The 14,011-nt window shown below is 45.8% G+C and overlaps 1 protein-coding gene across 1 annotated transcript in view; it reads right to left on the reverse strand.

Annotated features, from left to right (window-relative positions):
• LOC147716860 (vasoactive intestinal polypeptide receptor 1-like) overlaps nt 1–14,011 on the reverse strand; it is a 631,302-nt gene that overhangs the window by 253,458 nt on the left and 363,833 nt on the right. Inside the window, exon 9 of the mRNA XM_086919813.1 lies at nt 7,687–7,747. Coding sequence (XP_086775939.1) covers nt 7,687–7,747 — 61 coding nt within the window. The remainder of the gene's footprint in view (nt 1–7,686; nt 7,748–14,011) is intronic.

Genomic DNA, 14,011 nt, shown 5'->3' on the forward strand with positions numbered 1-14,011 from the left:
AAATGTTTCTCACTATGAAGCTACAGACCCTGCAATGTGTGATGCACCTCTGAGAAGCATACACACTGAGTGCCAGAACTGGGCCTAGCTTCAAAAACATAACAATAGAAATGTTTCTGACGCTAGGCCCTGCTGGCACACAGCGTGTATATTGCTCAGAGGTGCATGGCACTGGCATGGCCTTCCTTCCGAAACATTCCTATCTACATATTGTTATATGACATCTCTTTATTAATGTAAGCTTTATTAATCTTCATGCTTCTCAAATTTGCTTGAAAATGCACACTTTACCTGCTCTTTTTTCAAAATGTTCTCATGGGGAGACTCATCTGAACCCCCCTTAAGATGTTAGGGCTTGCTCGCTGCGCTTGCTCGCAAAGGTGCACTCTGACAGAAAGTTTACACCCCACAACTTTCAAATGTCACCAGCCACCACTGTTCAGCAGATATCCATTCCTAGACTAGATATGGGTCATCCTGCTTGATGTGCTTTTCCTTTTCCATGATATTGGTGTGGATATGTCTGTGAATGTGGAATAGTGTTGATGGTTCTCTGACCTACAACTTCTCTGTCTCCTATCATACTTCAAGCCCCCAACTGAGGGTTTTATTTTGTGAAGAACTCCGAGATGCCCCTCCAAATTACCATCACACAAACAGAGGCCAGAATCAGTCACAGACTACTGAGAGGAAACGGACACTGCATAGGAATAGGATGTTCTTTTTAGGCGTGCTTAACATATAAGAGGGTGCCCTGGGAAGGATGGCATAGTTTCCTTTTTTCAAAAGCATGCCAATAGGAATGGCAATGTTTCCTTGTAAGGAGCGAGACTGATTGGCTAGCCCAATGTTTGATTATTATTTCAGGATCTTTGTGCCACTTCCAGTTGCACTAACCTATTTAAATGATTAATTAAGCCCTTGATCTTGGACCATGACTTCAGGTTGAAAATGCAGTTTATAGAATAACAACAGGAGGGAGGTAGAGTATAGAGATAGGATTATTACTCCACGGGCACTGTTACACAAACAAAAAGAATCCTACTCACAGTGGACAGGGAGAGTGTAGACCACGGATGTGGGGGACACTCAGTGTTTTGTAAAATACCCCTCACACACCAACAGGCCCCTTGGTGTCATGCTTCATCATCGGGGTCTTCGCACCCCTCTAACGGGATGCGGCATGCTGCGACCTGCGACTACGCGGGAGCACTGAAAGGGTAGACTATGTTTGGTGCGTGTGATGGAAGTGATAGGGTATTGTGAATGTGAGTGGTGGGGTATGGTGAAGGTTTAAAAAGTACCTGGCTCGTAGGTGTCAGGAAAAAACTTTATTCACAACCTCGGGCTGGTAATATTAAAAGAAGTTCAGTGTGAGGTAGTTAGTTGTCGTGATTATGGACATTACCTCTGGTGTGCGTCGACAGGTTTCGGAGCTTGTGCTCCTTCTTCAGCATGGGGGCACAACTTCCCCACCTTACTCACGTTTCTCTATGAAAAGTGTAAATAACTAAAAGTGGAAGATTATTTACAGTGATAAACTAAGGCTATAATGTGCCTACAGCGGTATTAGTCAATGCAGTTGCATGACCTGAAAGGACAAAAATAAAGAATACATTTGGTTGCCCCAATGGGGCTGGCTCAGACAGGTGCAGTCACCTGGAGCACCAAACGATGCATTGATCCTGTAAAGAAATAAGACATACACTACACACAACAAAGATGACACACATTAGGTTAAAAAAGCCCTATGGACGTACTCTTTATGCAAAGTTTTCTGGCTTCATGAGCATTTCAAGAACGTCGGGGTTGGTTGCTAGATTCGTAATCTATATGGACAAAGAGATTGTTTCAGTACTTTTTACTCTCTGTTTGGGTGGAAAATGGTGATTTTGTTTGTCTACTCAATACTCACAGAATCGGGACGAGATTACCTCCGTGTTACCCCTTTCGCTGCTCCGCTGGTAATGGCTCTCAGAGTGAGCCCTGTCTTATATAGGTCTAAAAACACTGATTGGGTGACTGGTCATAGGTTAATTGTCGGATGCGTGACAAAGCCCAAACATGGGTAATCCGATTCTGCGCCAGTTAAAGGCCGCGCCTTATTTGGTATGTGTAAGTATCTGCATTGTGCATGGCCAGCGCGGAGGTCGATCGATGTGCGCACGCGTTCTGCTAGACCTCAGTTTCAGCCTCTAGTGGAGTGTGAGGCGCATGCGTGTTGACACACCTTGCTACCGCTCGCTACTGTGCATGCGTTGTATAGCCCTTACGTTGCTCATGATTCAGCGCGGTCGCTCGCTACTGCGCATGCGTTGATTTTCCTTATCGTTACGCTACTCCTAATTTCGCGCAGACATACCTTGTACTTGTAGTTCATTGTATGTTTTTATAAGGATGCGAAAATTTTTAGCAATGCCTGTGAGATGTTCTGGGCATTATAACAAAAGTGGTTCATACTTCTAATATCTAACCAGGGTACCCTTATGTGGTTTTTATAACACTGCTATGTAGTTCCACAATGTGAGTGGCCTAAAGGCCCATCGGGTTCTATTGGTAACACGTTGGTTGTGAGTGAGTAGGGATCATACAGGTCATGGCCATGATTGCTGTAAATTTGACAGCTGGCTCCAGGGAACATCATCATTGAGACCATGGATATGGGTACTAAGATGGAACACCCATCGTTGTTTTTTCTGGAAGAGACCATTCTCCGATGGCAAATGTTCAATTATCATCCACCGCAAATCATTCAAACAATGTTGCTTTTCTAGATAGTGGGACGCCATTTTGGTGGTTGACTTTTTGCAGCGTATGTTGCTTTTATGTTCTCCCACTCTAGTTTTTGCAGGCCTGGTGGTCATGCCAACATACTCTAAGCCACATGGGCATGTGATCATAAATACGACATTCTTCGTATTGCAATTTGTGAATTGCCGTTGTTCCCATGTTGTTCCATTGCTGAATGTCAAGGTATTGCTTTTCTGTGTGAGATGGCAGCTGCTGCAATTACCACATGGGAAGTGTCCTTGGGTCCAATTGTGGTCTGCCTAGTTACCAGATTCAGTTTAGGTCTCGTGTGGACCAGTATGTCCTTGAGGTTTCTTCCTCTGCGATGCGCATGCATCAGTTTCTCTAGCTCCAGATTACCACAGTTCAGTATCCTCCAATGTTTGTTGATAATTTTTGTCACCTCATTGGACACAATGGTGTAAGTCGTGATACATATGGGTCTTTTGTTTGCTTCATTAGCCTGTGGTTTATCTTCTAGGAGTGCATCCCTGTGGTTGTTCTTGGCCCTTTTCATTGCCTTATCGATGGTCCTGATGGGGTATTGTCTTTGTATCAATTTCTTTTTTAAGTCCCCTGCTTGTGTTTTGAACTGGCTTAGTTCTGTGCAATTGCGTCTTAATCGCAAAAATTGTCCATATGGTAGGTTCTCCCTTAGGTGTCTGGGATGAAAACTGTCATATCGCAACAGACAGTTCCTGGAAGTTGGTTTGAAGTGTGTGGTGCTCTTAAGTCTGCCATCTTCAGTGTAGATATTTAGATCCAGTAACACCATAGATTCGTTCAAGATTTTACTTGTGAATTTTAAGTATGCGTTTTGGTTGTTTAGCCAGGTCACAAAGTCGGAAGCAGTTTTTGAATCTCCGTCCCAAATGATGAAAATGTCATCAATATACCTTTTCCAGGTATTGATGTGGGGTCTGTATGGGTTGTCTGTGTGCAGTATTTTATGCTGCTCTAGGTGGTGGACATACAGTCCAGCTAGACTTGGAGCAAATGTACTGCCCATACTTGTTCCATGGGTTTGTAGGTAGATGGTCTGGTTGTACTGAAAAAAGTTTTGTTGTAGTGCCAGAGAGATGCATTCCAGTACTAAGTTGCGTGGAGTCTGTTTCTTCCATGAATTGCTGAACAGTACTTCCTCTATGATTTGGAGTGTTTCTTCATGTGGAAGACTTGTATATAAACTCTCTACGTCGAGGCTTAGTATGAGTTGTTTTGTTGGATCAAAAGTTTTTTCTTCAAGTAGCTGTAGTACTGACTTTGTGTCCTTCAGGTAGGTGTTGGTAGACTGTACCAGAGGGCGTAGGAAGGCATCTGCAAACTTTGACAAAGACTCTAGGATGGAGCCGATCCCCGACACTATGGGTCTTCCCGGTGGGTTGTCGATGTTTTTATGGATCTTTGGGATGCTGTAGAAGTATGGGATTCGTGGTGAGGGTTGTTGTAAGAACTCTGCTTCTTTCTTGCTCAACCAGTCATGGGCTAAGCCCTCCTCTACCATGCCTCCAATCCTGATGCTTAGCCATTCAGTGGGATCTTCCAAAAGGATTTTGTAGTTGCGTTCATCCGACAATAAGCGCATACATTCAGTATTGTAATCATCTAGGGTTTGTAGAACAATAGCTCCGCCCTTGTCTGCCGGCTTAATGATTAGCTCTTTGTTGTTGGTTAATTCTCTAATGGCTTTTTGTTCGTCGCCACTGGTGTTATGGAAGGAGTTTTTATCCCTCATATTTAATTTGTTCACCTCATTGACAACCGCTTTCTCAAAGGTCAGGATTTCCACTGGTATTGTGGAGTCAGGTGGGGTGAAAGTTGACTTCAGTTTTAGGCCAGTGTCTGTTGTATCTTTGAGTGGTGGTTTGTCTTGAAAGAAAGCCTGTAGTTTCAGTTTTCGTGTGAAATCCTGAAGTTCCATATTTAATTTGAAGATGTCAGGTTTCTGTGTTGGCACGAAACCTAGTCCTTGTTCAGTAAATTTTTTTGTGTGTCTGTAAGAGGCCATGGGGTAAGATTGACCACTAAGTCCCTTTCTTGTTCGTTGATGGCTGATTCGGGAGGGACCCGGTCATGCTTCTGGTTGTTCGCGAGTTGGCTTGGTCCTGATCTTCTCATGCGACGGTGTTGCCCTTCCGGTCCCGTCCCCGTGTTGCAGGGCGTGTGCCTAAAAAAGGCTGTTGTTGGCCGTAATATCCCTCATTGTAGTCGGGGTTCCACTGTGGATAGTTCGGTACCAACCCCAAGCACAATACCCACAATATATCGGCCCACCACAATTCAACCCCTTCCATTATGGGCCCCCCTCTGGAGTACCGAACTATCCACAGTGTCCAATGAGGTGACAAAAATTATCAACAAACATTGGAGGATACTGAACTGTGGTAATCTGGAGCTAGAGAAACCGATGCATGCGCATCGCAGAGGAAGAAACCTCAAGGACATACTGGTCCACACGAGACCTAAACAGAATCTGGTAACTAGGCAGACCACAATTGGACCCAAGGACACTTCCCATGTGGTAATTGCAGCAGCTGCCATCTCGCACAGAAAAACAATACCTTGACATTCAGCAATGGAACAACATGGGAACAACGGCAATTCACAAATTGCAATACGAAGAATGTCGTATTTATGATCACATGCCCATGTGGCTTAGAGTATGTTGGCATGACCACCAGGCCTGCAAAAACTAGAGTGGGAGAACATAAAAGCAACATACGCTGCAAAAAGTCAACCACCAAAATGGTGTCCCACTATCTAGAAAAGCAACATTGTGTGAATGATTTGCGGTGGACGATAATTGAACATTTGCCATCGGAGAATGCTCTCTTCCAGAAAGAACAACGATGGGTGTTCCATCTTGGTACCCATATCCATGGTCTCAATGATGATGTTCCCTGGGGCCAGCTGTCGAATTTACAGCAATCCGGGCCATGAACCGTATGATCCCTACTCACTCACAACCAACGTGTTACCAATAGAACCCGATGGGCCTTTAGGCCACTCACATTGTGGAACTACATAGCAGTGTTATAAAAACCACATAAGGGTACCATGGTTAGATATTAGAAGTATGAACCACTTTTGTTATAATGCCCCGAACATCTCACAGGCATTGCTAAAATTGTTCGCCTCCTTATAAAAACATACGATGAACTACAAGTACAAGGTACGTCTGCGCGAAATCAGGAGTAGCGTAATGATAAGGAAAATCAACGCATGCGCAGTAGCGAGCGACCACGCTGAATCATGAGCAACGTAAGGGCTATACAACGCATGCGCAGTAGCGAGCGGCAGTGAGGTGTGTCAACACGCATGCACCTCACACTCCACTAGAGGCTGAAACGGAGGTCTAGCAGAACGCTTGCGCACATCGATCGACCTCCGCGCTGGCCATGCACAATGCAGATCCTAACACATACCAAATAAGGCGAGGCCTTTAACTGGCGCAGAATCGGATTACCCATGTTTGGGCTTTGTCATGCATCCGACAATTAACCTATGACCAGTCACCCAATCAGTGTTTTTAGGCCTATATAAGACAGGGCTCACTCTGAGAGCCATTACCAGCGGAGCAGCGAAAGGGGTAACACGGAGGTAATCTCGTCCCGATTCTGTGAGTATTGAGTAGACAAACAAAATCACCATTTTCCACCCAAACAGTGAGTAAAAAGTACTGAAACCATCTCTTTGTCCATATAGATTACGAATCTAGCAACCAACCCCGACGTTCTTGAAATGCTCATGAAGCCAGAAAACTTTGCATAAAGAGTACGTCCATAGGGCTTTTTTAACCTAATGTGTGTCATCTTTGTTGTGTGTAGTGTATGTCTTTTTTCTTTACAGGATCAATGCATCGTTTGGTGCTCCAGGTGACTGCACCTGTCTGAGCCAGCCCCATTCGGGCAACCAAATGTATTCTTTATTTTTGTCCTTTCAGGTCATGCAACTGCATTGACTAATACCGCTGTAGGCACATTATAACCTTAGTTTATCACTGTAAATAATCTTTCACTTTTAGTTATTTACACTTTTCATAGAGAAACGTGAGTAAGGTGGGGAAGTTGTGCCCCCGTCCTGAAGAAGGAGCACAAGCTCCGAAACCTGTCGACGCACACCAGAGGTAATGTCCATAATCACGACAACTAACTACCTCACACTGCACTTCTTTTAATAGTACCAGCCCGAGGTTGTGAATAAAGTTTTTTCCTGACACCTACGAGCCAGGTACTTTTTAAACCTTCACCATACCCCACCACTCACATTCACAATACCCTATCACTTCCATCCCACGCACCACACATAGTCTACCCTTTCAGTTCTCCCGCGTAGTCGCAGGTCGCAGCACGCCGCATCCCGTTAGAGGGGTGCGAAGACCCCGATGATGAAGCATGACACCAAGGGACCTGTTGGTGTGTGAGGGGTATTTTACAAAACACTGAGTGTCCCCCACATCCGTGGTCTACACTCTCCCTGTCCACTGTGAGTAGGATTCTTTTTGTTTGTGTGAAAATGCAGTTTACCATCACCGAATGTGGTCAGCTGGGTCCTTTTTTGTTAGCATATTGAATTTCTATATATAGTTCCATATGCATCATGTTTAGTTTGTGGTAAATAAATACACCATTAGATACACACAATTAATAAACACCATTAATAACTTTTCATTTGATTCCAGTTGCATTCTTGAGATGGTTACTGGTGTTTGTGGGCATCTTTGAACCAGTGAAAATTCCTATTGTTTGTTTAGATGACCCAAAGCAGATAAGTACCCAAGGCCCATATGCCTCATCCACAGTAAATTTGAGTAACGGGTCAACTGGAGTTTTCAGCTTAACATGTATTAACTACATATCAGTCTTTTGAGGTTAGCAGACAGTGTGCACTCCTTACCCATTGTTGTCGTACTCTATCCTGACAGCTATCCACACTGCGGCGGTCAATGTCGGGGTACCTGAAAGAGATAACATTTTTCTTTAGTGCATGCTGGATATCCACTTTCTAATTTGAATAATGATTTTGACTGTAAGTCACTGATTAATAAATCTGAGGGAATATCAAGTTCCATCTAAGCAAAGGAGCACAGTGCACAGGTGTGGATCGATACACATACACTGATTGGAATTACCATTATCCCAGAATTTGGCTTTTTATACTAGTCACTAAGCTGGAAGTAGGACACATTTGTTCCTTCTTTGCGATGGCAGTGGATGACCTCCTACTGTCTTGGCTGCCATGGATCCAACATACCCCCCAGTAGCACTCTGATGTGAAGGCTGACACTCATGGGTGCTAGAGGTTCAGTCACAAAGATGTCCATGGAAAACGCCAAAGCACAGGACCCTAAAAACACCAGTGGGATGCTGTGTCTCGCTGACGCTACTCGTGCCTGCGGTAGATATTGTTCCTGTACATGTTTTCTAAAATCTCACTGCAATTAGGATAACATACCCAGTTCAAGGTTAAATACAGCCAGATACAATACACTGATAACAATTACCTCCAGTTACTCAAATTAACCTGCAACCAATTAGACTAATAAAAAACAAACACAGAAGTAATCAAAATGTGGGAAGTATAAGAGTTAAGCAGCTTTCTATCGGAGCATAGTTTGTTTTTTATGACATGCACACCTTATCGCTTCTACGAAAAGGGATCTGGTTCAAGTTTCTTTTAACATTTTGGGTAATGGCTTTTCCTGAATCAGAATATAATATGACAAAATAAAAACTGCAATGTAATGCAACAGAATACTATTATTGGAATAATAATGAAAAATCCTGGTGTCAAAACAATAGCTCATTGTGAGGGTATTTAAAAAAACGCTTAATTGAAATAGTGCAAAGAGATCTTGTTTTATGTTTGCACCCATAATAAATGATAAAACACCACTGAAAGGGAAATAACCCTAATCAAAATAATTATATAGACATTGATAAACACATGCACAACCATAAATTAAAATGCAATTAAAAGAAAAGAAAGTGAGAAATAATGAGTCATTTATATTTATTTCTGAAGGGGCCAACTCAATGTAAATTTGTTTAACATGGTAGTAGCAAGAAAGACTAGTCTAAGAATATTTTGCTTGAGTTTTGTTGCACAGAGATGTCACTGAAATATATTGTTTTCTACTTTTTGTTTTTTTCCAGTTTGCCTGCATAGAGTATAGGTTTGTAGGTTTATACACTGTAGATAAATCATAAAACTATAATAGACTTTTATTCTTTCACTGATTGATGAAATAGCTGCCTCATGAAAATCTTGGCTAATATCTACTATAAAATTTACCCAGAGACACACAATGGTTATAACCCTATGACACATCAGTACCCATTTCTAACAAGTCATTATTGATAGCAGGTGAACTGCCCTACACTGCAGGCCATAAACATTGAATGCAAGGTGCAAGGACTGGTATCTATGAAAAGCGTGTTGGCACCATGCACAACATAACATAAGATGACATGATTTCACAACAAAATTAAATTCATAGTTATAGGATGCCACATTGTCCCAGAATAAAATGTGAAGTCTGATAACATTTCAGGACTTACTTAAGTGAGACATTTGTCATGGAGACACTTGAGGGCACATTAGTATGGTGGGCGGACTTTTTTGTGAATGTGCTGAAAAAAACTTATAGTTTGAATGGGTGCACAAAGAGACCAAAGAGGTGCATCTGCTTGACCAACTTAATTCCCATTTTTTTAATTTAAAAATAGGTCCAGCACAGATGTACAGAAACAATACAACAGTGAACTGAATAAATATGCCACCTGCAGTAGGAGAAACCCTAAAGAGTGGATTTTGCCTTCCCACAAGTCCCATTTATCTCATTCTTTGTTTCACTGTTTAACAGATGTAACATCACTGTATTTTCACAGAATACTGATTATTCTTAACCTCTAAAATGTGGAGGAGGAGATGTTCATGTTTTCAGCAGGGGGGCATCAGTATGGGCTGAGGGGCCAAGCCACCCCACCTTTTTCCAGGTGAGATGAGTGTCTCTCTGGCTGAACAAATGTCAGCCTGACAGAGAGGGTCTTCTGGTTCAGGTCAGGCAGTCAGGTTCTAGACATGCTCTAAATGTGCCGGCTCTCAGCTGCCTGAGCTGAACTTTGCCAAGTTGAGGATTTCACAGCCCAGTTGACATGACCTCCACAGCCTGGCAAAAGTGCCTCGAGGCCCTCCCCCTCATGGAGAGGGGGATCATCACTGATTGCCTTGGACCTGGGAGCTTCAGGTTTAAGCCCTGAAGTGCCCAGGGTAGAGTATCAATCAGTGAAACCTTGTCACAGACTGGGGTGGGGTCAGCAGTCTCACTGATCCCATCCCACTCTGTGATGAGATTGTGACTGCTGCCTTCCCTCATAGGATGATCTAGGTAGCAGTCCTAGCTCTCCTGGAACCTCCAAGGCTTTCCCATTGGAGAGCTGCAGTTGAGGTGAGTTTATGTGATTGTTTTCATGTTTGGTGCGTGTATGGAGGAATGTATGTCTATTTATTAGTGAGTGATGTGAATTGGTGTGTGTGCTTGTGTGAATGAATGAATTGATAAATGGGTGTGAGTGAGGTGTATGTGTGCATGTGTGGCCCACCACCCTCCACCCTGGTAAAATTACTGCCCGACACTGCTAATTATACAGTGCAGTGACCATGAAAATGTCATCCTCCCAATATTCTGTAAACTGAGGTAGCTCCCACCTGCTGCTTACTATTTTTTCAGTGCAGTGCCAGTCTTCTTTGCTGCTGTTTAATTGGTTTAGGCAGAAAACTTCATTTCCGTTTTTTGCCAGTGCAGCACCGACCAAGTACAGGTTTGTTACACTTAGACAGCGTAACTGTTATTCTGCAAACACTTTTTTGTGTTTATTGCATTGCTTCATGCTTGTGGCAGTGCTCCATGCACATCTGTGTCATCCTCCCCATCATCATCCCCCTCGCCCCGCCACCCGCCCACTGTGTGCCCCCGCTCCTTGTTTGGTTTCACAATGTAGTGTTTTCGTAGCTCAGCACGATGCCCACTTCATGGACGCTGTGCTTTCACATTTAGATCTCGGCACATCACGCTTAATGGACGCTACGCTTCAAGTGCAGTTAGTAAAATTATATTAACTCTGTCACTGCCTGTATATCATAACCTCTGATCACTCTCTCTCCCACAGCAGTCGGCTTGGTGTGAGTACGGATTGCAGACCTAGCTGCACGTACGCCTACAGTGAGGGCAGCAGCAAACTGTAAGTACATGCTGCGTCTCTGCCGTCCCCTCAGCTATGTACTTTTAGGTGCTTTGTGATGAAAATGCAGCTGAGCTCAGAGCGGGGGCAGCAATTTAAAGCTCAGCCCTAGGGCGTTTAGAGCAGGCAGCAATGAAGCATGTAAGACAAGGGGCCCATGTACATCACCGCTTTCGAGCAGACGGCCCAGCGAACAACAAGGCAAAAGGTAATTTTTCATTCTCCCCCCCCCCTCCCCCCCCCCCCCCCCCCCCACCTTGTTTCACAATGCAGAGTATTTCGCGGCTCAGCACGGCTTCCATGGGCACCACACTTTCACTTTTTTTTTATCTCTGCAGCACACGCTAACAGAGGGTGTGGTTCAAGCATAGTTAATAAAATGTAATTAGCTCTGAGTCACTGCCAAGAAGTGATTCATACTCATTACCTCCTCGTCCTGGTCTCCCCGTCCCATTCCTGATACATGAGCAGCTAGTCTGCTCTACAGAACCCCTACCTAGCTGAGCTGTTGGCACTTCCCCCTAGGATGACGTCACCATCACGTGACTACAAAAGGGGGAAGTGCCGGAAGAATCATCCTGTTTTTTCTATTCTGCAGTCTACGACCGCGTTCCTGGCTGTGCTGTTTGGAGGCTTCCTGTGTCCTGGTAAGTCTCCTGGCTGTTTTCTTTTGTTTTTGTGGCGACCTGCTCTAGCGGCCGCCTGTGTTTAATGCGCTGCCTTTCCCCCGCGCTGGCTCCGTTTTCTTTCACGCGGCTCGCGTTAGCAGCCGGCTCTGTTTGGGGGCACTACTTTACACGCGGCTCGCGTTAGCGGCCGTTTTTATTATTTGTGCTTCGTGATGCTCACCTGACTTGGGTTGGTCTGCTCCAGCGGCCGTTCCTGGGCATTCTCCGGTCCTTTTTTCGCCCTGCTATAGCGGGCAGGGGCTGTTCTGTGGAGTTTGGTGTCCTGCATCCTCTTAAGGGGCGATTTTGGCGGCTGGCTGGGCTTTTTATACCGGCCTGGTTTTTTTCTCCTCCCACAGGTGTTCGGGTCCTCGGCTATATCTGGGGTCCTAGTTGGGATGTTTTTTGTCCTTGTTTGCGCCTGTTGGGAGTGTTGTTTGGACTTTTTGGCTTCCGCTATGGATTCGGATGCTTCTTCTTCTGCGGCTTCTCTTGATGCCCTGCGCCTCATTATTAATGAGGCTGTGGTTGCTGCTTTCCTGGCTAGGGACGCGGCTGGGCCTCCTCCCAAGGTGCCTCGTGTGTCTTTAGATCCACAAGATGCTCCTGAGGATGACGTTGATCCTGGTGAGGATGAGGGTGTCTGTGGTCATTTTGTTCAGGGTGCTGAGCTCGCTGACCTGTTTGCCCATGTGAGGTCCAACTTGGGTTTTTCTCCTCCTGCGGATGCTGTTGTTGAGGATGACTTTTTTACACAGTATGTCCAGCCTGCTCCGGATTCTTTGCCTTTGCATGGTGCAGTGCGCAATGTGCTGTCTCACGAATGGAAGGAGGTGGACAAGTCTTCTTTTCCTCGTTTCCTGTCCAGACGTTACCCTCTTGAGGGTTTTGCTGATGAGTTCCCTCAGTCTGTGAAAGTGGACAATTTGATGGCTGGCCTTCCCTCTCAGGGTTTGGTTGTTTCTGAAGACGCCCTTCCTGCGGACGCTGTGGATAAGTGTGTTGAAGGGGCTGTGAAGCGTTCCTATGCTGCTTCTAATTTCTCTGTCCGGGCGACTGCGTATTCCAACTATATGGTTCAGTCGCTCCTTAAGGACTTCCAGTCTCTGTCTGTTCTGCTGAACGACGGCAAGGATGCCACTCCTCTTCTGTCTTTGATGGAGATGCAGGTGCGTTACCTGTCGGACATTTCCTTCGACAATTTGGGGGCGGCGGCCGCCGCTTCTGGTGCTTCCATTGCTGCCCGGCGTCATATTTGGATGCGTTCCTGGAAGGCGGACTCTTCACAGAAGTTGGTCCTACTTCAGTTACCTTTTGAAGGTTCTAAAGTGTTCGGTCCTCAGCTGGAGGGCATGGTCAAGCAGTCCGCGGAGAACCGCAAGCTGGTGGCTCCGGTCCGTCCTCCTGCTCGGGGGCGCGGATTTGGTTATCGTCGCGCTTTTGGGCCTCCTGCTCGTGGCGCTTCTCAGCCCTTTCGAGGCAGGGGTCGTGGCCGGGGGGCCCCTGGAAGTGCCAAGCCCCGGGCCGCTGCCAGTGTTGCCACTACCGCTTCCTCCTCTTCACAATGACTGTCTGCCTTTGCCCGTTGGTGGTCGACTCCAGTGCTTCCGCGCCCAGTGGTTATCGGTTCCGGATGTCTGGGCGGTTCAGACTGTTTCGGAGGGTTGCCGGATAGAGTTTTCCTCTCCTCCTCCTCCGGGTTTTGTTCGGACTCCGCTGCCCCGTCTTCCTTTGCGAAGAGTGGCTTTGTTGACAGGTGTTCAACTCCTGTTGAGGAAAAATGCTATTGTGGAGGTTCCACCGCTGGAAAGGGGCGAGGGTTGCTACTCAATCCTCTTTCTGGTTTCCAAGAAGGACACTTCGGATCTTCGTCCTGTTCTGGATCTGAAGCGTGTCAACCGCTTCGTCGTCCATCGCCCTTTCAAGATGGTGACCCTCCAGTCCATCCTACCTCTGGTCCTTCCGGGTGGCTTCCTGGCGTCCCTGGATTTGATGGATGCATACCTGCATGTTCCTATCCATCCTGCCGACCAGCGTTTTCTGCGCTTTGCTGTGGAGACCCAACACTACCAGTTCCGGGTGCTGCCTTTCGGCCTGTCCTCTGCGCCCAGGGTGTTCACCAAGCTCCTGGCCCCTCTGGTGGGTATTCTTCATTCCAGGGGGCTGCTGGTGTTTCCATATCTGGATGACTGGTTGATTGTCTCTCCCTCTTTTTCGCAGGCTCTGTCGGATGTGGCCCAGGTGTGTCATCTGCTGGGTTCCTTTGGCTTCCTTATCAACCACCGGAAGTCCTCCCTGGTGCCCTCTCAG

This window comes from Lissotriton vulgaris, chromosome 5 (genome assembly GCF_964263255.1).
Source record: "Lissotriton vulgaris chromosome 5, aLisVul1.2, whole genome shotgun sequence".
In the NCBI taxonomy this organism is placed as follows: Eukaryota; Metazoa; Chordata; class Amphibia; order Caudata; family Salamandridae; genus Lissotriton; species Lissotriton vulgaris.